Genomic DNA, 24,345 nt, shown 5'->3' with positions numbered 1-24,345 from the left:
TACCATAAAGTAAAGAAAAAAGAATGCAGTTCTAAAAAGTGGGCTGGGGAATCCCTAAAAAACAAATACCAAATGTCTTCTTTTATATAAGGAGAGTAACTAAGAACAGAGTAGGGACGAAGAGCATGAGAAGAAGATTAACATTAAACAGGGATAAGAGGTGGGAGGGAAAGCGAGAGGGAAGGGAAACTGCATGGAAATGGAAGGAGACCCTCATGGTTATACAAAATTACATACAAGAGGAAGTGAGGGGAAAGGGAAAAATAATACAAGGGGGAGAAATGAATTACAGTAGAGGGGGTAGAGAGAGAAGAGGGGAGGGGAGGGGAGGGGAGGGGGGATAGTAGAGGATAGGAAAGGCAGCAGAATACAACAGACACTAGTATGGCAATATGTAAATCAATGGAAGTGTAACTGATGTGATTCTGCAATCTGTATACGGGGTAAAAATGGGAGTTCATAACCCACTTGAATCAAAATGTGAAATATGATATGTCAAGAACTATGTAATGTTTTGAACAACCAACAATAAAAAAAAAATAAAAAGTGGGCTGGGGGGTATATCAGGATACAGTGAATGCTTACCTGAGGAAGTAGTGTTTGAGCTGAGATTTGCAGCCACATAAAAAGAGCAGGAGGAAAGCATTGGTAGCAAGCAAAATAGCGTGCAAAGGCCTGTGATGGAAGGGTAAATGGAACTGAGGAATAGAACACTGCAGGAAGAAAAGTGTGGTATTTCAGGATATTCTGATCATATATTATATAATAAGGAGTCATTTAAAATACAAGATATACACAGGTGACCGCTCTTTCAATCTGTTGTAGATGTAGTATTATATAGACGTGCAGTGAGGCAGGAAAATTCATGTGGATTTTGAATTCAAGGCAGACTAATACATTATTTATTAGCTTTCCCTCTAGTGAACTCAGAAAATTATAGGTGTGTGCTTTACAGTTCAGCACTGAAAACGAAGCAGTTGGCTCTGCTGACAGTATAGTTCTTCATGCTTGCACTAACTCCACACACTCAGCCTGGTGGGAAGAAGCCGCAAGAGCTGGGCAGTTCTTGTAGAACCCCTAATAATTACTCTGTTCTATTCTATTCTGTTCTGTTCTGCTGCGGGTAGAGCCCTGGGCTTCATGTGTGTAGGCAAGTGTTCTACCACTGAGCTACACCCCCCGATCCCATCCTAATGATTTTAATGAACTTCCTATGGAGGAAAGTTTGGAAGTGCTAAGATGTCATTATTTTGTTCATAGGTTACAGGAGGTTCCAGTGGCATTGGAAAGTGCATTGCAATTGAGTGCTATAAACAAGGAGCATTTATAACTCTGGTTGCACGAAATGAGGTAGGTGTTCTTGGTTCATTATTGCTGACTTACTTATTGTGCTTTAAATTAAGCAGCGAGGCTGTGCCAAGAGTTCTAGTACTCACAGCTGTGCTGGGAAGTGCTCCCCTCCCTGATGTGACTGTGATACTTAAACTACTGGTTCTTTTCTGTGTTTAGGCCTAGGACTTCTCTGTTGAAGTCAGATCAGCTCACCAAGTATCTAGTTAGTGGCAGTAGCATATCAGACAACATTATTGTAGACATTGTGGATTTGGAGATAGGCTGAGGTGTGGTTAAGCAGCGCACTGGGCATAAGAGGCTGAAAGTACTGGCAGCAGTGATTCTGAAGCTGAAGCCCAAAGGTGTGAAGGTGTTTCACATTCTGAAGCTGAAGCCCAAAGGCGTGGAGTGTTTGTCTATGACTGCTGATGATGTGATGTATATACATCTCTAGTGAAATCCACGCACCACGGGACTCTCGTCCCTCCTGACACTTAGGGCCAAACGTATTTTCTACTTTAGGTTGATGCAGGGTCTGTTTTCTCTTTTTCTCAGGGTCTGTTAGTCTCACCAGAGTTGTTTTAGAGGACAGAGCAGTCACACTGTGTGCACAAGAACAGTCCTAAAGTCCTCTTGACCTCACGTGGGGGCCGAGGAAGTAGCTGTGACTGTGTCCACTGCTCTTGGGCGCAGAGCATAGAGCGTAATGCTTGGTGCACAGCAGGTGCTCAAGACAAATTTTTTGAATGAAGAAATGAGGGAAGGAGAGAGAGGATGGTAGTGCAAGCGTGGCCTCCTGGCTTTGGGATGAACCGCTTCAGTAGGGGTGATCGGCTGAACAGGGCCCCTAGGAAAGGCAGGCCAGGGTGGACCTCGGGGGACAGTGTTCAAATTATGACCCAGAATCAGGCTTGTCATCCATAACTTTTTGTTTTTCAAAAACTGGGAAAGGCAGAATTAGCTACCTTTTATTTATACTTTGACTCTCTAATAATTAATAATTAATTTGCTTTGGCCGGGAAGCCACCTTACAGGAATTGGAAGCACAGATTCAATAAGATGCATTTTTCGAGCTTTTTCACGAGGCTGGTCCTCGTTGCAAGATGAATGAAAGAGTAGTGGGGGGGGCCGTGCTGCAGGTGTCCGGCAGGGGTCCTCTCCTCACTGGAACTGAATGCCCATGAGAGCCTTCTGGGCTTTGAGGAATTCTTTATCTTCTAATGTAATTTTTCATACCGATCTTGGCTGTCCCATGTGTATCTTTATGAAAAGAACAATGTCGTTCTATTATAGACACACGCATGATTGGAAACCTTGTGTGTCCTGGGGAATCACCCCACTCCCTTTTTGTTCTTTTCTATTTTCTCAGGATATATTTAAGTTACTTCTGTGGCAGATTAAGATTCTGTAAACTGTATCTTTTTTTTTTCTCAAAAATAAGCAAAACAAACAAAATTGAAACCTTGGGAAAATTACTCATTGGCTTGTCGAGGAGTGGTTTTTTGAAATGGGCCGGGCATAGCTTTCCCTTCTCTCGTTGGGGCCTTTGGATGATGGCTTACCAGCACCCGCACACCTGCAGCTGTGTGAAGCCGCTCGCGTTTTCCAGCACTACTAAATAGTGTCAGATCAAAACATTTGTTAGAGCCACCATCAGCAATCCATGCCGCATATTCACGATTTGAATTTATTTATTTTTCTATTTCTCTGCAATGAATTTGAAAATGTATTCATAGCTTGAAATATTTTAATTCTTTCTCTCATGGACTGGGGCCTGTAGCTACTTAATGAAGGTGCTGTCCTGTGTAGTTTATAGAATTTAAGAAATATCTATGCAAACAATTGCTTTTCCTATCCTTTTCAGCAAACCAGCAGTCAGGCATGCAGTCACCAGCTCTAATTGTTCTGTGTTGCTTTCAGGACAGGCTGCTGCAGGCCAAGAAGGAAATCGAAAAGCACTCTATTAATGACAAACAGGTAAAGCACCGTCTTCAGGAGACATTTTCTATAGCATCAACACAGTTGGAGAAAGGAAAACCAGGGTTACTTTAGCTGGATCACTGAAAGCAACTATGATTTTCCTGGCTCAACTACACCAAATCAGACTGTTTTTGAAAAGGTGAAATTGTTTCAATTGGCTAGGAACTCAGGTTATTACCAAAAAAAAAAAAAAAAAAAAAGTGTAGACTCTCTCTTGCACACCTGACAGATGGTCATTTCAATTATTTTATATATATATTTTTTCAGTTATTATTTATATATATATATATATATATATATATATAAAATTTTTTTTTTGGTGCTAAAGATTGAATCCATGGGTGCTTTAGCACTGACCTACACCCCCATCCCCATATTTTTTTTTTTAATTTTGAGGCACGGTCTAGCCAAGTTTTCCAGGCTGGCCCTGAACTTGAGATTCTCCTGCTTCAGCCCGAGTCACTGGAATTATAGGCCTGGGCCATCATTGCCAACTCATTCATTTAAATAAAATTTATACAAATGCTTAAGAGGATAGAGTATTTGAAACACTTTTGGTTGTGGAATTTTTTGGAGAATAAAATGGGGCAACTGATATATATTTGAGGACGAAGCATAATGACAAATTAGTTACTAGACACCTGTCACTCAAGTTAAAGAAATGGAGTTTAACAGAGTATCCCCCACACCAGCCTCTCATCCCTGGAGGACACCCCGACCTGAGTTTTGTGTTGATCCTTCTTTGCTTTTTTAAAAACTTCTACCATTTTTAGTAAAATATGTATGATCTGATAACAGGGTTTTTTTGTTTTGTTTTGTTTTTTGTTTTTTTAAACTGCTTTCTTGAGATATATTCGCACACCACACAAAATCCCCGCATTTGAAGTGTGCAATCTTTGCTTTTGAATATAAATCACAGTTGAGCAACCACCTCCACAGTCAATTCTAGAACACTCCCTTTACCCCATAAAGAATCTCCACACCCGCTGGCAATCTCACCTCTCCCGCTCCACCCACTCTCGGTCCTGGGCAATCACTAATGTACTTTCGGTCTCCATAGATTGACATGTCATCATTCTTTATGCATTTTTGCACAGCTTTCTTTCTTCATTCAATATTATTTTTTTTTTTAGTTTTTTAAAATATATTTTTTTAAATTGTTGCTGGACCTTTATTTTATTTATTTGTTTATATGCGATGCTGAGAATCAAACCCCGTGTATCACACATGCTAGGCAAGCGCTCCACCACTAAGCCACAACCCCCAGATCTCAATTTTATTTTTAAAAAGCCTTTTATATTGTTGCATAACATAGGAGTTCACTTAATTTTCTACTCCTATATGCTGTTCAATTATAAACTACCTTTTGTTCACTGGTTCTATTGTTGGGTGGATTTTTAGGTTGTTTCTAGTTTTTTTTCTGGTAGTTGGTTTTGGTTTTTGCTATTGTAAGAGCTCTGTGTCTTTGTACACACGTGCCGCAATGGTACATACTTAGAAATGGAATTGCTGAGCTGCTGTACACGGAGCCATGTGTCTTCACCCGCTCCAAAGTGGTTTTACTCCCAGCAGTCAGTGGTGGTTTAGGTTGTTCCGAGTCCTTGTCGACACTTGGTATTAGCAGACTTTTAAGCTTTGCCTTTCAGATGGGTTTTAAGTAGTATTTCACTGTCGTTTTAATCGTTTTTTCCCCATTCATGAATTTAATACAGATCTTTCCATCTCAATAAAAATAAATCTCCCTCATGTTTTCAGACTGCTATGGCACACAATATGGGGGACCCCAGAGTTTGTTTAATCAGTTCCCTATTGTTGAGCTGTTTCCACTTTATTTCTTTGTTTTTTTTTTTTTTTTTGGTGTGTGGGGGGTCGGTGCTGCAGTCTAAGCTACAGATAAAATTCCTTGTCCACAGAATTTTTCCCTAGGCCCGTGGCCCCTGACTGTACCCCATTCTCTGAGACATCAGAAGGACACCACCTCTGCTTCCCCTGTGTTCACGGGACTCGTGATGGACAGGAAGGTGGTAGCTGAAGGCTGTGCTGCCTGCTGCCAGCACCATCTCCGCTCTGGGCTTTAGGTCAGGAAGATAACTTGTCTCCATCCTGTGGAGGGGGCAAGTCATCAGGGCTGGGCGGGTGAGAGCTTGATCCTTCTGCCTGGACTGGCTTGTTTTTCCCAGTGAGGAGGCCCTGCAGGGAGGGATTTTTGTCCTGGTAATTCGTTAATATTTTTCTTTGAAATTTCACTTGTCTGTGGCATAGGTTTTATGCCACAGATGGTCTGATACTTTGTGAAATATATTAAAAGACACATTTTAAAATTAATCCTATGATGCCTATCCTCTTTTTAAAAAATGTTTTCTACATGATGACTTGGAAATAAAATCTACTTGGGGTGTATTACAACCAAGGGCAAAGCCCTCTTGTCTAGACTATTCCAGGTTGTGTTTATGATCGGGACTGTTTCCTTTTCTTAGGAATTTAAATCTTTTGGCTCCAGTTCCTTCTTCCATTAAATAAAAATTTCCACCCTGCTGTGTCAAATCCTAAAGAAATGGGTCTCTTTTTTTGTTGTTGTTTATTTGACATGGAGTCTTGTTATATTGCCCAGGCTGGCCCTGAAATTCTGGGCTCAAGAGATCCTTCTGCCTTAGCCTCCCAAGTAGCTGAGACTGCAGACACACACCACCACACAGCCACTCACCTCCTGGCACTCAGGAAGTGAAGACAGGGGAAGAGGCTGGGTCCCAGTATCCTCTTCAAGGGCCTCCTCCCAGTGGCCTGTCTTCCTCCCACCAGGCTCCCTCTTCTAAAAGTTTTCTACTTTCTAGTGGCACCACAGGCTGGGGATCAAGCCTTCAACACATCAGCCTTTGTGGGGACACTCAGCCAAAGTGAAGCACCAGGCATTCCAGATGGGTGCCAATGCTCTTTCAACCCCCATTCCATAATTCCTAGATACAACTGTCTTAACTGCATCACTAACCGGTTTCAGTCACTGATCTGTACATTCAGAATCATCCTCCTTTATCATAAAGGATTACTTTTAATTAAAAATAACTTTAAAATTGGTTTCAGCACTTGCATATCTCTGACATTTATTTATTTTCCTTAACAGGTGGTTCTCTGTATCTCAGTTGATGTATCTCAAGACTACAACCAAGTAGAGAATGTCATAAAACAAGTAAGAGGTGGGGTTGATTGGAATTAGAGCGCTTGACTTTTGATTGGTTCTTACCATTTTGCTCTGTGACTTGGAATTGGTAAATCTTCCCTGTATGTTTAACAGTTTTGTAGGTTTCATTTACTGGCCTTGATTTGCTGCTAAGTGATTATTTTCTTCTCTCTCTTACTTTCGCTTTGTTACATTTTTTTTTTTTTTTTTTTTTTTTAGGCTCAGGAGAAACTGGGCCCAGTGGACATGCTTGTGAACTGTGCAGGACTATCACTGTCAGGAAAATTCGAAGATCTCGAAGTTAGCACTTTTGAAGTAAGTACAAATGTTTGCTTCCTGGGGCAGCCCAGCTACAAAAAGCAGAACAAGGCTTGGGTAAGGGCTTTAAGAATAAAGTAGATGAGTGCATTCAGGCGTTCATAGATGCTTGAGAAGACTGAAGAGGGCTGACAAGGTCTTGGTCCCAGGGCTGTGACCGCTGAACCTTAAGAACATGGACTGGTCTCTGAACCTCAGTTTTTCTCAGCTCTAAAATGAAAAATGCAACATCTCCTGTGATAGATTACTGCAGTGTTTGCTGCGATCACATAGGATGTTGGGTCTTCATGTCAAGTACCTGTATTATGAACAATCAGAGACCAAAAAAGTTGAACAACAGTCTCACTGGAGTTCTCAACTCAAGATCAGAAAGTGATGCATCCTATTTATATTGTATTAAGCAGGTTTTCCAAGGAACCCTTTTAATAATTTCTTTCAGTGTCAAAGAAATGGGCATTAGATTTGAAATCTTTTTTAAGGGCACAGAATTTTGCAGTTAGCGTATATCTGCCACGTTTTTCTGCTCAGCCTTCAATGTGCTGATGGTTTTGAATTTTGCTTGACTCTGAAGTTAAACTTTTATAGAGAAGGAGACTGCTGAGGCAATTTTGTAACTGTCTTGCTTCTGGCGGCCGTGGGAAAGCACCACCAACTCTGGATTTACTTACGGCAAGCAGGAGAGTCAGGGTGTAGATAGAAGCACAGTGGTGGGGTGTGTCTTCGGGCTCCTTTATCAGTTTGGCATTAAAAGAGTTGTCTAGACTTGTATACCTTTATGTGGAAGGAATGGAAGGGAGATTTGAAGATTATATCAGCAGCTGTGTAAAGAATTAATTTGGGAAAAACAGTTCTTATAGTCTAGGCATGAAGTGATGAGACAAAGGATTTGGGGGGTAGCCAGAAAAGGAGTAGGCGTGTGTGTGTGTGTGTGTGTGTGTGTGTGTGTGTGTGTGAGATATGGGGTGAGAACCCACAGACTCAGTTTGACTAAACATGGGGACAAAGGGTGGATGGGGGCATATATAGTTGCATGGTTGTGATAAACGCATCTCCGGGACCCCAAGAAGGGGGTCGTGTGCGCCTGGACAGCAGGAGTAGGCATTGTTGACCTGTGTGTGTCTGGTGGTGGAACAAAGGCACTCAGTGGCTGGTGCATAGGGGTGTGACTGTGAACAGGAAACTAAGCGCTCACGCCAGGTGAAAGTGTGCAGGTATCAGTGACAAGCAGAAGATGTGAAGTATGTGTTGTTTCAACTCATTGTGTAAGAATCAAGCAGGTCCCCTGGGAGGGGACTGTGGGAAACGTGCACCTGGTTTCTTTTGGACTTTGTTCCCAGTGTCTTTTCCTCTACTGATTTTGTTTGTATCTTTTCCCTGTAACAAATCTTCATTGTGACAGTGACTATAAGCTGAGGATTGTGAGGCTTTCTAGGGAGTCACCCAGCCTGGCGAGGTCCTGGGGAGCCCCAGGCAGTACACGTCTCTTGATTTCCCTTTTCCATCGTTTCTCCACGCTGTGTCTTCCTCATCCTGAGCCCTGGATACTGAGAAGTCTTCGTCAATTTCCTTTTGTCCTTCTATTCTGTCTGCTTCCTTGTTTATTTCTTCTAAGGCGCCAGGGTGTCTGTCTTATGTTAGGGGCTTTGCTTGGGTGGCTGCTGATGCCTGGCCATGTGTGTACATTGAGATCAGGACTCTAAAGGGCTAAACGGGAGTCCTGTGCTCTGGGTAGAGCTGTCTCATCTGGCCCTCTGTGATAGGGCCAGATCTTGGGTGGGACCAGGTTCCATAGGTCTTATTTATTGGGTTGAACAGCAGCTGTAACAAAGAATCCTGGCCTCCTGCCTGGGAGACATGCACCTATCTGCAGTGTCCTGAGGGCAACCGTGGTGGAGAGTGGCGGTCTCCATGTTCAGCAGACTATATTAAACCTGGACTGATCCTCACTAGGAGCTACACTCTGTCTCAGCCACGCTGGAAGAGGGGCCGTATCTGCTCTGTGGAGAGGGAGGCCTCTAAGATCGGACTGTCCTTTTTTTTTTTTTGCTTTTGTCCTTGTCCTACATCAGTTTTTTTAAAGTAAGGTGAGATTCATATAAAATAAGCCTCTTTAAAGTGAAAAGTTAGAGGCATTTACTGCATTCAAACGTTCACAGTGTTGTGTGACTCCCACCTCTAATTGCAAGACATTTTCATTACCACAAAAGGGAACCCCCTACGGGTACCAGGGATTGAACTCGGAGGCGTTCAACCACTGAGCCACATCCCCCGCCATATTCTGTATTTTATTTAGAGACAGGATCTCACTGAGTTGTTTAGCACCTCGCTTTTGCTGAGGCTGGCTTTGAAGTCGTGATCCTCCTGGCTCAACCTCCCTGAGCTGCTGGAATGACAGGCATGTGCCACCACACCTGGCTTTGGATGTTTTTTATGAGTGGAGCCTTGTGATCAGTGCCCTTGTGTCTGGCTCCTTTCATTCAGCATGGTTTCTGAGGTCCCCCGCCTTGTAGCATGTATTAAATTACCTCCTCCTTTGCATGGGCTGGTAACACTTCACTGAATGAGGTGTGCTTTATGTTTATCCAGTTGTCGTTGATGGACATCTGGGCTGTTTCTACCCAACTGCCTGTACCTGACCTCCTGTCTCTCAGCCCTGCACCCATCTAGCCCTCCCCATCCCACAGGTGCTCAGTGCTTCTTGAGCCATTTTTAGGGTCCAGTCCTGTTTTGTTTTGTTTTGTGGTACTGGGGATCGAACCCAGGGCCTTGGGCATGGGGCAAGCACTCTATCAACTGAGCCATGTCCCCAGCCCCAGTCTATTCTTAGTTTCTCCACTCCTGCTAAGAATTAAGTTGTCCACGTTCTGCTGAGTTACTCCTCACTGGTCCTCCTGTTCTTCAACTTGCAAAATGCTCTTGTTCTTATTTCCATTTCTATTTTCTTTGTTCTTATGTGTTTGTCCGGGAAGTGGGATCTCTAAAGGTGCCAAAGTGAACACTGTGGACCACCTTTTTTCAGATATTTTTTTAAGGATATTTTTATTATCAAAACAATATAATGGGGGCTGGGGATGTGGCTCAAGCGGTAGCGCGCTCGCCTGGCATGCGTGCAGCCCGGGTTCGATCCTCAGCACCACATACCAACAAAGATGTTGTGTCCGCCGAGAACTAAAATAAAAAATAAATAAATAAATAAATTCTCTCTCTCTCTCTCCCCCTCTCCCCCTCTCCTCTCTCTTTAAAAAAAAAAAAAAAAAAAAAAAAAACAATATAATGATACTAAAACATAATCACTTATGATTTAATGTATTTCCGTGATTCTATGCTTGCACGTGTAATCTTTTATTCATTATTTAAAATAGTTATAGCCCTGGTCTAAAGACACCTGACCTCTGTTTCTTAAAAACCAATGGCATGAGTGTTTCTCCATGTCACTCCTGCTGTTTGGGGCCATCTTAAACATATTAAGATTGATTAGCTTTACATTTTGGTAAAGCTAATATTTCTATAAGACTCTTAATAGAGAAACATTTAAATGCAAGCATTCTGAGATTCTCAAGTTAAAGTTCAAGGTTTCAAGAGTTTTAGGAAGAGGGTAAGGAACTCTAAGTGCCCACTTAAGCTCTTGCCCATGGCAGTGTAAGAGCCAATGCATATTGGCTTGCTGTGGGCCAGGAACTGCACTAACATTTAACTTGTATTTTCTCTTTTAATCCTGTGGTAATTCCAAGATTAACTTTCTTTTCAACTGAGAAAAATGAGCTGAGCATCTGACTTTCTGATTCATTGTCAAATCGGTACCAAATGGTAGAGCCAAAGATTGAACCCCCAAATCTGAACTGGTAACCACTGTCCTGCTCTGTTTATGGTCCTTCTGTAGCATAGACCCAGTAAGACTAGAAACATTTGGAGGCTCTTTCCTAAAACTATCTTTCAAAAAGTATTACCTGCAACGTGTTGTATACTTCATAAGAGGAAAACTAATTTTGACCAATTTTCAGCAAAGATCTAATTGTTGTCATTGTGAGAAGGCAAGACAGGATTGAATTGGTCCTCAAACAGAAGGTGCTGAGCATCTCCTTTGCAGCATCCTGTAGATGTTCATTCATTTATGGACTCCCACTGAAGAACTCTTGACCTTGTTCTCTCCTCATGTGGCTTCTCTGTTCCCTACAGAAATTAATGAGCGTCAATTACCTGGGCAGCGTGTATCCCAGCCGAGCAGTGATCACCACCATGAAGGAGCGCCGGGTGGGCAGGATCGTGTTTGTGTCTTCTCAGGCGGGACAGTTGGGATTGTTTGGTTTCACGGCCTACTCTTCCTCCAAGTTTGCCATAAGGGGATTGGCGGAAGCTCTGCAAATGGAGGTAAAAGTTAAATTCTGAATTTATTCCTCTCAGTTCAGCACTGAGATTCATAGATGTGATATTAAATCTGAGATTCGTAGATGCGACGTTAAATTTAATTAGAGAGGGCATTAAATTTGAGATTTGTAGATTTGACATTAATGAAAGAAAATTGACTCCACCCTGAGTTTTGCAGTTCACCTTTCTCGTTGCATAGAGATTGTACAGAAGCAAAAATGTTTATGTTTTTTGCCTACTGAATATACAAAGTGCTAGTAATATTGTCATGGTGTTTTGGGCCTAATACTGTGTATATGTAAGGTTAACCAGATATTTTTTTCCATAGAGATCTTCCTTTAACAAAAAGATCTATCCTGATGAGTAACAGAATTAGCAAACCTTGAGGGGAAGCCCTTGAATTAGACACTGACTCTTGGCTTTTAGACAAGACATTTAACTTGGTGTCAGTTTCTTCATCTATAAAATGGGAGGGGTAGAATAAAAAAATCAGTTTGGCTCTCCTAATACTTAAGTTTTTCACATCTTACAAAAATGTCAGAGAGAGTAAGAAAGTGTCGTGGTGTTTGTACCTCTCAGGTGTGGGTGGACTCATACATTATAGTCACACAGGGAGGCTCAGAGAGTGTCATTTGGGGTCTATCCAGGACCACATAAGGTAGAATTTCTTTTGCCACAATCTACACTGGAATGTAACACTACCTCACGACGTTAAAAGCCCAGAAGAGACCTCGCATAGCCAGCCCCCTTGTAATAAGTGTGCTTTTTGGAAGTACTGGTTAATCGTTTAGATCAGTGGTGAGTGATTTTTTTTCTTGTGAAGGGCCAGATAGTAAATTATAGGCTTTTGAGGGCCAGATAGTGCTTGTCACACCTGCTAATATCAGCTGTGGTAGCAGGAAAGCAGCCACATAAATGAACAGGTGTGACTGGGTCCAATAAAACTTTATCTATAAAAGTACACACAGGCTATAGTTGTTAACCCATGTTGAGAATATACCAGAAGAAACCTGGATGGTGTGTGACAGAGAAGCACATGGCCTAAATATTGGACAAGTTATTGGGCTAGTGACTGAGTCCTGATGGGCCACTTAGAGACTGATAAACTGTGTTGTTTTCCTACCAAAGGAACCAGCCACACATTTCCTTGTTACCAGAAATAGATCTAATCTGATTAAGATTATTATCTTAATCAGAATAGATCATTATAGTACACTTAACCAATAGGGCACGCACGACTGTGAAATTTCAGATAAGAATCTTGTTTTTTGTTTTGCAATTTTTACTTAGAAAACTCCCTTTGGGAATAACCATTTTATTTTATTTTTTGTCAAAATTTTTTGAAATACATGAGGCAGATGTTGCTAAACCACCTTATGGAAAGAAAACTGAATTTTCTGTGATTTCAGTGAGTTTCTCAAAGTCATAGAGTTACTTGGTGAGAGAAATAATAAGAAGGCCCGAGTGTTCACCTCCACGTGTCTGGGTCTTCCACAGTAGAGGATGTGTCTGGGTTTCAAGTCAGAAGTGCTCTCATCACCTGGCTGCTTGTCTCAACCCTTCACTTTGGTTGTAGAGTCCATGTGGGTGCGGCGGGTGTTTGGAGATAAAAATGTTGCTCACTGGGGTGTTTCCTCTGAATCTGGTCTTGCAGAGACAAGTCTAGATCACTAGTTGAGGGCAAGGTGTGTAATCTGGGTGGTCTGGTTTCACTTCTGGTAGGACAGAGATGCTAATTCAGAAGAGAGAAAAGAGAGCTAGTTGCCAGTACAGAGTTCCCTCAGCCTTGGTGACAAGTAGCAGATCCTGGGTTCCCAAGTCGGCTTGACTTCCATCCGTATTTGGACTCCATTGAAAATATCCTTACTTAAACAACAACAACAACAACAACAACAACAACAACAACAAAAAAACATGTACCCTGAAAAATAGCCTCTTATTTGGGAAGAAATAAATCCTGTCTTCAAAATCTAGTTTGTTCATAGTAGAACTTCCACCAAACCAATTGTTTCCCTACAAACCGAGAGCTGTTTTGAAATCTGGATAATTCAGTCAGTTTCTGTGAATGAAACCAATATAACTGCTCAAATGGAATACTTGCAGTAATCCTTTTGCTTTAATAAACTTTCAAGTCTTCCTTCCCCTTGGCTTTGTCCCCAGATTAAAGTAGGGCCTTGGAAATGCTGTAGATACACTGGATAATCCTGAAAGCATACATATTTTTCTTAATATGTTGGTTACAAATATATCATTTAAAGATTTTAAATTTTAATCTTTTTGGAAAGTAGACTTAAGGTAGGAGCCAACATTGTGCCATCAGAGACCTAGGAAAAAAAAAACTGATCAGGCCCCGCCCCCTCCTCCCTCCATCTCTGCCCACAGCGGTCAGAAAGTAAGTTGAAGCTTGAATTCTGAAGTTTCATGTAAATAATCTTCTCTCCATCCCCTGTGCCTTTGTTGTCATGGAATGAGGAACAACAGGTCTTATGTGGGATCATTTTGATGGTAAATCAGATCTTTGAGCGGTTGGTCTTTCTGTTTGAGGTTGATCCCAGGTGGAAGGAAGAAAGAGGACCCTGGGAGTCGGGGCACAGTGGGAGGGCAGAGGGAACAGGAGAAGCAGGCAGTGGCTACCTAAGCAGGACCTTAGTGAGTGGCTCCTACGTTCTTAGAAAGTGGTGATCTCAGGGGTCGGACTTGTCTAACCAAGAACAAGTGAGCCCAGACCACCCTCATTGCCTTTGCTGATTGCTATGAGGTCAGTAGTTCAGGAGGGTATATTCGGCTCTCTGCTCTTAGTAAATCAGGTGACCAAGAGTTTCAGGAGACCAGAAGCTCCACAAGGACAGGGATCAGTTAGCTTGTTCAAGGCTGTATGCTGCATTCTAGGAACAATATTGGCCCAGAGTAGGAATTCAATAAGTATTTGTTAGATAATTAAATAAAGCCTGCATAAACGGTTAAGTTACTAGCCCTGGAAATATCCAGCCTTTGACTGGGAGTGTCATTTGGCTTGATAATTATAGAGAGGATACCATCCCAAAAGGGGATTGGTTTGGTTTCTCTCAACCCCAACAATCTATGGTCCCACCCCATGAGAAAATGTTCCAAAAAGCTCTGTTTAACCACTGCAACCAAGCCTGGAGTCTGAGACTCTACTTTGAAATACTGTCTTATGTTAGTTTCTGGTCCTTACTTATCGTGGGGCAGGGGCAAAGAGATGCACAGAAGAGATGCACAGCCTAAGCATCCAGGGTCAGTCTTCATAAGGCCTCTCTAATTTCCTCTTATTGGCTTTTTTGGGCTGTTTTTCCTTGGTCCATGCACAGCAGAGGGCAAGGCCGTGGGAGACAAGTTTTTTTTTTTTTTTTTTTTAAGTCACTGTCTCAAAAACAAGTGGAAGAGAAATTGCTTGCTCATCAACCTCGTGGCCTGGCCCCCATCCAGAGCCATTTCTGAGCATAGCTGAGCTGGGAGGATGAGCTCTCTCACGCCCTCGTGGTGGCGCTGGAAGGGAACCAACAGAGGCATCTTTTCCCTGTCGCACATTCTGGAATGGCTGGCCAAGGACCTCTGCTTCTCCTGACCCTTGTAGATCCCCATGTGTGACTTCAGAACTGTGCTTCACTGAGAGAACCTGGGAGAAATGGGCAGCGTGATAAGAGGGGGACCCTGGCGGACTCCTGGGGGCTCCGCAGTAGGCAGCAGTGTTGGCAATTTCTCTGTCCTTCGGATTTGCAGTCTAGGCTACCTCTGCTTCCAAAACCAAGAGGTGACCAAAAAGTGAGCCTGTAGCAAACAGCATCATAGCAAAGAGATTCTGATGGTACAAACCCTTGCCCCGAGAGCTGCTGGTTATCAGGTCTGAGGGCAGGTGGTTTCCCTTACAGAGTCACCCTGTTGCTCTGACCACCTCCTGAACATCGGGGCACCCAGGGCGGGTCAGTGGGGCAGGATGCAAGATGGAGTGCCCTTGACCGAGGTGTGACCTTGCTTCTCTGCCGCAGGTGAAGCCGTACAACGTGTACGTCACGGTGGCCTACCCACCCGACACCGACACCCCCGGCTTCGCCGAGGAGAACAAAACCAAGGTCAGTGCGCCCGCCTGTGGCGGCCCCATCTTCAGCGTCATAAGCCTTTTTTTTCTGATTTTCTATTCTTTCGCTCCAGCTCGTGGGGTGTCCTGGGGGTAGAGTGCTGATCCAGGGCCTGAGGTCCTGCCGGGTTCTCCAGAGCATGCTTCCTCTTGGCTTGTTCTCACGGCCACCTCCTTCCTAACATGGGTCAGGGTGGCCTGTCCTATGACACCCGTCACTCCACATGAGTCTCTGCCTTCTGTCGCCCACTCCCGATGCCCTCTCCTCGGGCTTCACTCAACCCGTCGACGCTGCATCCACTCATTTATTTACTTATTTATTTTTAAGATTTAGAGATTATGTATTGGTTTTCTGCCGTGGAAGATACCATCTAAGACCCCGGTCTATTTCCCCCTCCTGTGTTCTCCCTGGGTAATTTGGTTAAATCAGATCAGTGTCTATATTCATGTGACTTTATAAACATCATTCACACCTGAGCATTTCTAAAATGACATTTCCTTTCTGGCCTTTTCCTCTCTTGACTGTGTGTGTGTGTGTGTGTGTGTGTGTGTGTGTGTGTGTGAAGTGATTCACAGTCTCAGACAAAACTAAAAGTCTCCTTTTGATTCCAAAACTGGGTTTTCTGTTACTTTTTATTCTGTTTTCCATGAAGACGTTCCTCCTGGTCTCCACCTCTGGCCTGATCCAGACCTGCAGGTCTCTACTCCTCTGCTCACCATTTTCCTGCAGGTTCCTGTCCCTTCCTTTGTTGGGTCTCAGGCTTTCCATTTTGTTGCTGCTGTAGTTTACCTGCCTGATTTAGATGAGCTTCTGTAATTTCCTGAGGAAGGGCACATCAGATGTCACCTGTCACCCATGCTTAGAACCTGTGTGTCTGAAAATGCTTCTCTCTTCCCTGTTTGTCCTGAGGTTGTCCTGTGGGGCACAGAATTCTAGGTTGGAAATGAAGCCCCTTCTGATTTGGGGGGCATTTCTCCACTGACTTTGGGCTGGCATCACGATAGCCCAACCCTTTGCATAGAATCAGTATTTTTTTTTTTGGTTTATTTTTGGAAGCTTTTTGTCCCTTTTTATCTTCACTTAATGTATTTTGATGCAGAGTGTTCTCATTTTATATGCTAGACACTCAAATGAGCCCTTTTATTCTGATAACTCATGCACTTCGGTTCTGGAACATTTTAATATTACTCTTTTGATAATTTCTTTCCATCCAGAGTATGTTGAGTGTTCTTTCTGGAGCTTCTGTTACTCAGATGTTGAACTTTCTGGACTCGTCCCCTATTTTTCTTTGTTTCTCTCATTTTTTTTTCTTTTCCAACTTTTCTGTTGAAATTTTTATTTATGATGTCATATGTAAAAATTTTTCCAGCTCTTTTCTTTGAATATTTTACATGTCAAAATGAACCCCACTCTCATGTATGACTATAATGAACTAATAAAAGCATGTATAGCTTGTCCTCCTTCCTGGATTTCATATTTTATTTCTGAGGATATTCTTTCCGGGGTTTTGGTCTTGTTTTATTTTTGTGATTTTTGGTGTTCTGTTTTGTTTTCATGTGGGTGTTTGTGCATGGTACTGGGGATTGAACCCTGAGGTGCTCTGTGTCCCCAGCCCTTCTCTATGTTAATTTTGAGACAGGATCTTGCTAAGTTGCTCAAACTTGTAATCCTTTGCTTCAGCCTCTCTGCTGACTGAGATTAACAGGGGTGTGCCATAGCACCCAGTAGGTGTTTTTTTCTTTCCTTCTTTTTTTATTTTAACTGCCGTCTGTATGTCTGTATCAGTTATCTGTTTTCTCCAAGTTTCTCTGGTCATCGTTGCTGCTGCTGTTTTAGGCATTCCTCAGACTCAGAGGTCTGGCGATCCGTGGTCATCCACATTTAAGCCAGCTGTAGGGCTCTGGCTTCTGTCTTCCCACTTCCCTGCAGGGCCAGGAGGGGGAACTGGCTCTTTTTGAGGATCCCGAATGTCCTCATCGCTGTCCTTTCCCATGGCTGGATCAGTTTCCCCAGTGAGGAATCACAAAACCAGCTCTCTGCATTGTGAGACCCAAGCAGGGCACTCACCGTCAGTGCCAGTCTTTGCTTGATTTTTTGTTACCAGCAAGGTGCCTCATAGCTTCCCTGAGTGGTGACATGTGGTAGTCATTCTCTGAGTCCAAAATCCCAGTGACTCCAGAGGCTGAGGCAGGAGGATCACAAGTTCAAGGCCAACCTCAGCCCTAAGCAACTTAGTGAGACCCTGTCTCAAAATAAAAAATAGAAAGGGCTTTGGATGTGACTCAGTGGTTAAGCACGCCAGGGTTCAATCCCCCATACCAAAATAAATAAATAAGGTGGTAGGAAAGGATTTACCCCCTCAAATTGAAGGTGATCTTATCTTTAGATTTTTTTCATTTTATTTTTTAGATTTTTGTTTTCCTCTTTGTAGTAATTTTCAGTAAATAGGAATCTCTACAGCATAAAAATTGGTACTTATATTTCATATTCTGTATATTTGCAAAAAAAGATGTTTATGGGGCTGGGGATGTGGCTCAAGTGGTAGCGCGCTCGCCTGGCATGCGTGCGGCCCGGGTTCAATCCTCAGCACCACATTCAAACAAAGATGTTGTGTCCGCCGAAAACTAAAAAATAAATATTAAAAAATTCTCTCTCTCTCTCTCTCTCTCTCTCTCTCTCTCTCTCTTAAAAAAAAAAAAGATGTTTATGATTTAGAAGCTTTTTTCCCCCCCTGTTCTTTTCTCTTTGGCTCTGCATTTTTAAAAATTACTACTGTTTCAAAGAAGTAAATTCAAGCCAAATGCCCTGCCTTGGAATAAGCAGGGGCCTGCTGAGCAGATCTTCAGCATTTGGTCTACAGTCTCTTAGTCTGAAGTCAGAGCCCACACAGAGTGCTGACTTCCCTAAGATTGGATTTTGTGTTAAGTCGGGGGTTTTCCTCCTATAAAATACTGGGCTGAGTTCAGGTAAATCCAATTCTGCATTGATCTGTGGACCCTTTAGGGGGCGACATAGCACCTTTAAATCTCATGCGCATCTGTCTTGGTTGTGTCAATCTGGTGGTTGGAAGAAGGAATGGTGGCCCCTCAAAGGGGCCTTTCTCTTCATTCATGTTCATCAAGAACCTGTCAGGTTCATCCTGATTTTTATAAACTGCTTTGCTTTTATTTTCCTAAGTCTACATGGTAAATAAAATAGGCAGACTCCTAAAGATTAAGGCTTTAGTTTGAAATGCCCTTCTAAAGAATTTTTAAAGAATTTTTAACACGTGTGTGTGAAGTGCCGCAAGAAGAGCCCAAGATAAATGTGGGGAAAAAAGATTCTTCTTATCATAAGCTGCTTAGGAGATCAAATGTAAGTTCAGAAGTCAGTATAATATATGTGAAGGCAGAAATGTTCAAAGACAAGATTACTGCCAGTTGAGGATTCAGGAAAGGCATTTTGAAATAAGATTTAAGAGGGCCTTGAGCCACCTTTTGAAGAACCAGAGGCCAGGATTTGGGATTGAAACCCCAGCCTTGGAATAGCACTTCACCAAACTCTGGGCCACTGAGTGTTGTCTCATGAATGGGTCCTCTTTCAGCATCCTGTCTCTTTGTTGCTAATGCAGGTCCTTTAAGAAACACCTGCAATTCTTGACCAGGGGCTGGGTTGGGACTGTCCCTGTCCAGGGCCTCAGTTCTGTCTCCAGATGTCAGTCATCTGCTGTCCTGGGAGTATGGTTAGAAATGGGTGCAGATTTTCCCAGGACATAGGGTCAGGTATCTAGCCAGCAGTGAGGAGTCAGAAATCCTCATTGAAGCTGAGACCACATACATCCTATAGACAATCCATGGTCTTCTTGTCTACCTTAGCAGCTGGGCTGAATGTTCCACAGTGACCAAGTAGAAACTGAGTTAGAATCCAGATAGACTTTATTCTAAAATTAGGACTCTGTTTGAAGGTACATAATCACAATTACTTACAAATTGGGGTGCTATAAGACCGCCTTATTTTTAATGTAATGGTCAATAATGGCATTGATACAAACGTATTTTTCACTTTTAGCCTTTGGAGACTCGACTGATTTCAGAGACCACATCTGTTTGCAAGCCAGAACAGGTGGCCAAACAAATTGTTAAAGATGCCATAGTAAGTAAAATCCTCGTTTGTTTTCTGTACTATTTGTAGTTGTACTATATTTCTGAAGATATTTACTCAAGGACTTATTTCAAAAGAAATATTATTTTAACTCTGTGGTCAGATTCATCGTGTCTAATATCAGACTCTACTTCTCTTCCCTAGACACTTTATTATATGTTATATACCTTAACCTTAGGAATAGTGTCTGGAACTCGTGTACTTCAAATGAGACTCATCCATATGGTTTAAACCCAACATGCAGCCTGTTCTCTTCTTTCTTCTTCTTTCCCGCAGAATTTTCAGTTTTTAGATTAATTTGGGGACTTCATTGACAGGTGATTGATTCTTTTCCCTTGCTGTTTACGAATATCATTTTCCCAAAATATAACTCATATGAAAGTGCAGCCAGCCTGCTGGGCCCCTCCTCCAGGTATCCCAGCCCATGTGCTTTCTCAGCTGCTGAGTTTGCGGATAATCAAAAATGGTATCATCAGAAATCATGTTCCGTTTTGTGGAACAACAACCCATGTGCCACATGGCTTTCAGCAACATTCCTATTGACCCACATGCAGAAAAATGTACCTTTCTGAGGTCTGCCTGTGATCCGCAGGCCCACAGTGGCTTTGAAACATCTTTAGGACCATTGGAGTGAAGGTGTCAGCACAGTGTGGTGTAGCCTCAAAATAGCACAGTACTGCTGCGCGGGGCTGAGCTGACGGGAATGAAAGAAATACCGACCTCTGTTAAAATATATACAGGGGTGAGCAGCTTTGCCTAGGTTGCCTTAAAAAGCACAGGAGAGGGTACAAGTGGCTCAGATGGGATTTTTTTTCCGCAGCTCATCTCAAGTCAAAGCAAACAGACCCTAAGTTCTTAATAATCCTGAAGCGTTCTTCCTGTTTGGGCAGGATTCATTTCATGAGATAGTTTTTCAAATTTTTCCTTCTCTCAACTACTTTACATTCTTGATAGTTATTGACAACCCTAGAGAACTTTTAGTTACCTGGGTTATACTTATCAGTAGTTGCCATATTAGAAATTGAAGCCATAGTGTTAAAAAATTAGTTATGAATTCATTAAAAATAATCCATTGTATTTTAATGTGACATATTTTACAAAAATAATTATTTTCAAAACAAAAATACAAGAAGAGTGGCATTGTTTTGTATTTCACCCAGTCTCTTTAAGGTCTGCATAATAGAGGTCAGCTGGATTCTCTTGTCCATTTCTGTCGTCAGTCTATTGTAGTATTTTGTTTTGGTTGAAGCAGATGAAGAAAATCAGACCACATACGGCTATGTAGTCAGAAGAGGAAGATATATCTTGTAGGACTTTTTAGATAATTTTGGATATCATTTTCTTCTTCTGTTATTAAAATCCAAACTAAGCAAGTGGTCATTCCTTAAAGGTTAGCTACAATGTGAAATTGGAAACCACATCAATGAACTTTTTGTTCTCTGTGACATTAAAATCTGTTGGTCTCTTTTGCACTTTGAATGGATCTTTTACTCATTCATGATTTGGTATCAGGAATTAGTCATTTGGAAAATATGGGTTCACTGAGTTATCAAAAAATCACATTCCTCAATATCACTGCTGATCTTACCATAAAAGAATGTGTTGAGAAGCTGACAGTCTCAAGATGGCAGACCAAGTTTTTGCATATCTGAACTTTTCCTTGAAAGCTCAGATTTTAACGTTACCCATGAATACACCAAGTTGTTTTCCTCCGAGTGACAGGCTCACACGGTTCGCTCTGCCCATCTGCTGTAGCCAAGCAGATCACTCTCCCTGCCTGTCATGGTGCTGGATGCTTTCATATGAAAACAGTGTTCCTGGGAGGGCAGCAAGTTCAGCTCCAAGCAGTTGCACAAGCTTTGCATTCAAGTGCGGCAGAGGCACTTGGTGCCAGTTTCTTACTTGTCAACAGAGTAATGTAGCACCCCCCTCATCCATGAGGGATCTCAGGGATGCCTGAATCTGCAAGCCCTCTACATACTGTTTTTTCTCCACATGTATGTAGGAAAACTTATATAAGTTGTCTTTGTGTATGTAATTATGGATATATTTTTATTCCTTTGGAATTAAACCCCAAACTCAACAAATGGTCACTTCTTAAAGGTTAGCTACAATGTGATATTGAAAACTGCATCAATGAACTACACAGTTAAACTATAAAATAAGGTAATTTATGAATTTGGTTTCAGATATGCTGGATAAAGAGATAATTCATGGCCAGGGTAGGACAGAGGGGGACGACATGAGATTCCATTGTGCTATTCAGAGCCGTGTGCAACTTGAAACTCATGAATTGTTTATTTCTGGAATTTTCTATGTAATCTTTTCAGGCCTTGGTTGACTGAAGCTGAGGATAAAGGGGGCTACCGTATTGAGGAGACATGTCTTCAAGGGTTGTGGTTTTATAAAATGATTTAACTTTTCTTCGTCACCAAGGGTCTTTTTAAGTAAAATGGACATTTAAAAAATTTTTAAAGATTTTTTAAAGTTGTGTTTTCTTTGTGTATTTATTATTGCAAATGCATGTGGCAAAGGTAGTGACGGAGATTTTTAGTCTAGTTTGGTGAGAACACTGATGGAGTTAATGGCCCAGTAGGCTTGCCTATTAGTGCACATGTCACTGTGGTTTGACAAGGCAGTGAATCCCTTAGTATTACAACGGTCATTTTTTTCCTTGAGCTTAGAGCTCCCAGGGCTCTGTGGACTCAACATTTCGAGAGCTGCCCATCAGCCAGGACAAGCGTCCGAGTTCTAATGTTTGCCTTGTTACCATTCTATCCCACCTAAAGTGAAAAACATACCTCATTGCTGCGATATGTTGAATTGATTCCTTTCAGCTTACAATGGATCCCTCTCTCTCTGTCCTCTTCCTTCTCTTTTTTAGCAAGGAAATTTTAATAGTTCCATCGGCTCAGATGGGTACATGCTCTCAGCCCTGACCTGTGGGATGGCTCCAGTAACTTCTATCACTGAAGGACTCCAACAGGTAAGTTCTGCCTTGATCAGACAAACAGACGGACAGAAGGACAAGGCAGAAACTGCCCTGTGTCAGACCTCCATGGGAAAAGGCTAAGAGTGGTCTAGTAACTGTATTTGGGAATGTGAAAAATTTTTATTGAGCTGTCGAATTTTCTCCCTTCCTCTGCTAGCAATAAGTAAATAGGGAGTAGGTTAAGGATATAACCTAAGGAATGTAGACTGGGAAGAAATTTTTGGTGCTGAGCCCTGCAAACAGATGAAGCACTGTCTCTACTATTGGGGTGTTAATCTGGGTTTTCACCTAAGAAAAGTCTTGCTTCAAAGAGTTTGGAAAAATGGAATTCTCTATCTAGTTTACCAGTGGCCTTACCTACAACATAATGAGCTATTAGACTATGATACCTTTTCCATAAGTCAGGTTACCCGTATCCAAGCTTTTGAAGGAGATGTGAGTGGAGGGTTAAAAGAACTCCCTACCGTTACGGCATTTATAGTATTGTCCAAGACACACAGAAGTTACTTACTGATGTGCATGCTGGTGCTGTCTGCTTTGGAGAATCAGATGTAAGGCAACCTCTCTAACCTCAGGGTGCCTGCATTCAGTCTTCTTTTCTTTTCCTTCCTCTTTTATAGTACTGGAGATGAACCCGGGGGTGCTCTACCACTATGCCACATCCACAGCCCTTTCTAAATTTTTTATTGTGAGACAGTCTCACTGAGTTGCTGAGCCTGGCCTTGAATGAGATCCTGCCTTAGCCTCCGAGTTGCTGGGATTATAGGTGTGCGCCACTGTTCCCAGCACGGACTGCTTTTCTAAGTGGCAGATGAATCTTGTATAAAACCTTCAGTGGCTCCCCATTACCACCCAGATGTAGCTTAAATTCTAGCACATGTAGCAAGTCCTCTGACCTGCTAACCTTTCTGGCTCTTTCTCTTCCTTCCCCTACTCTTCTTTCTCTTTCTGGAACTTTCTTTATGTCCCTCATCCCCAGCTTTCCTTTGTCTAGCCAGTGTTCAATCTTCCTTCAGGTCACATCTTCAACTCTTTGTTAGACTGTCTCATAATAGCTTTTTCTTGAGATTTAAAAATGTGTAAATATGTATATTTACATTTATATAATGGACTACTATGTGTGTGTGTGTGTGTGTGTGTGTGTGTGTGTATGTATATAAAGTGTAACTATTTTTTAGAACAGTTTTAGGGTTATAGAAAACTTGAGCCTAAAGTAGAGTTCCCATATACCCCCACCCCACCCCACCTCTCCTCCAGAGTTTCCCTAACATCTTGCGTTAGCCTGGTGCCTTGAGCCAACACTGACACATTATTCTAAACTCAAGTCTACAGTTGAGGCTAGGGTTTATTCTCAGTGATGTGCACTTCTGTGTGTTTTGACAAATGCATAATGCCGTCTATCTAACAACACAGGGTCATGAAGAATAATGAACTGCCCTAAAACTGACCTGGTCCGCAATTTTCATCCTCCCCAGAGTCCCTGTCCACGAGTGATCATTTTACTGCTTTCCTGGTTTGGCCTCTGCCAGCTTTCCTTTGGTTCTTGTGCTGTTGCAAGTTATCCTTGCTTGAGTTCAGAGAATCGAGTGATTTCCAAGGGCTGCTAAGGAGATCAGGGACCTTCCCTTGCACTCCCACCCAGGACCTCCACAGCACCCCCCACACACCCTGTTCCTTCACCAGACGCTCTCCTGTTCCCCTGGAAATGGGAGCCCCCCCGCCCCCCGCCGTGTGCCACTCTTTCAGGGTTGACATGTCATGTTATTGCCTCCCAGGACGAAAGGCGAGCACTTGGCTCTCCCCCACGCCATCCTCTCCCCACCCTCATTTTGTGATATTACTTATACTGTCCTTTTGTTTTATTGTCATCTTGGGTAGATCCCTATATGGGAAGATCATTTTGGTGCCTGTTTATATGCCTTTTACAGCTAATGTCACTGTGTGTG

The 24,345-nt window shown here is 42.4% G+C and overlaps 1 protein-coding gene across 1 annotated transcript in view; it reads left to right on the top strand.

The window, feature by feature from the left end:
* Positions 1–24,345, top strand: part of KDSR (3-ketodihydrosphingosine reductase) — a 34,265-nt gene that overhangs the window by 4,444 nt on the left and 5,476 nt on the right. The window contains exons 2-9 of the mRNA XM_081263671.1: positions 1,261–1,350; positions 3,253–3,309; positions 6,431–6,496; positions 6,707–6,802; positions 10,982–11,173; positions 15,178–15,261; positions 19,315–19,398; positions 22,292–22,393. Coding sequence (XP_081119797.1) covers positions 1,261–1,350; positions 3,253–3,309; positions 6,431–6,496; positions 6,707–6,802; positions 10,982–11,173; positions 15,178–15,261; positions 19,315–19,398; positions 22,292–22,393 — 771 coding nt within the window. The remainder of the gene's footprint in view (positions 1–1,260; positions 1,351–3,252; positions 3,310–6,430; positions 6,497–6,706; positions 6,803–10,981; positions 11,174–15,177; positions 15,262–19,314; positions 19,399–22,291; positions 22,394–24,345) is intronic.

Source organism: Spermophilus citellus (assembly GCF_964194105.1).
Source record: "Spermophilus citellus genome assembly, chromosome: 12".
Lineage (NCBI taxonomy): Eukaryota > Metazoa > Chordata > Mammalia > Rodentia > Sciuridae > Spermophilus > Spermophilus citellus.
Note: the sequence above shows the minus strand (reverse complement) of the source record. Positions and strands in the feature narration are given on the sequence as shown.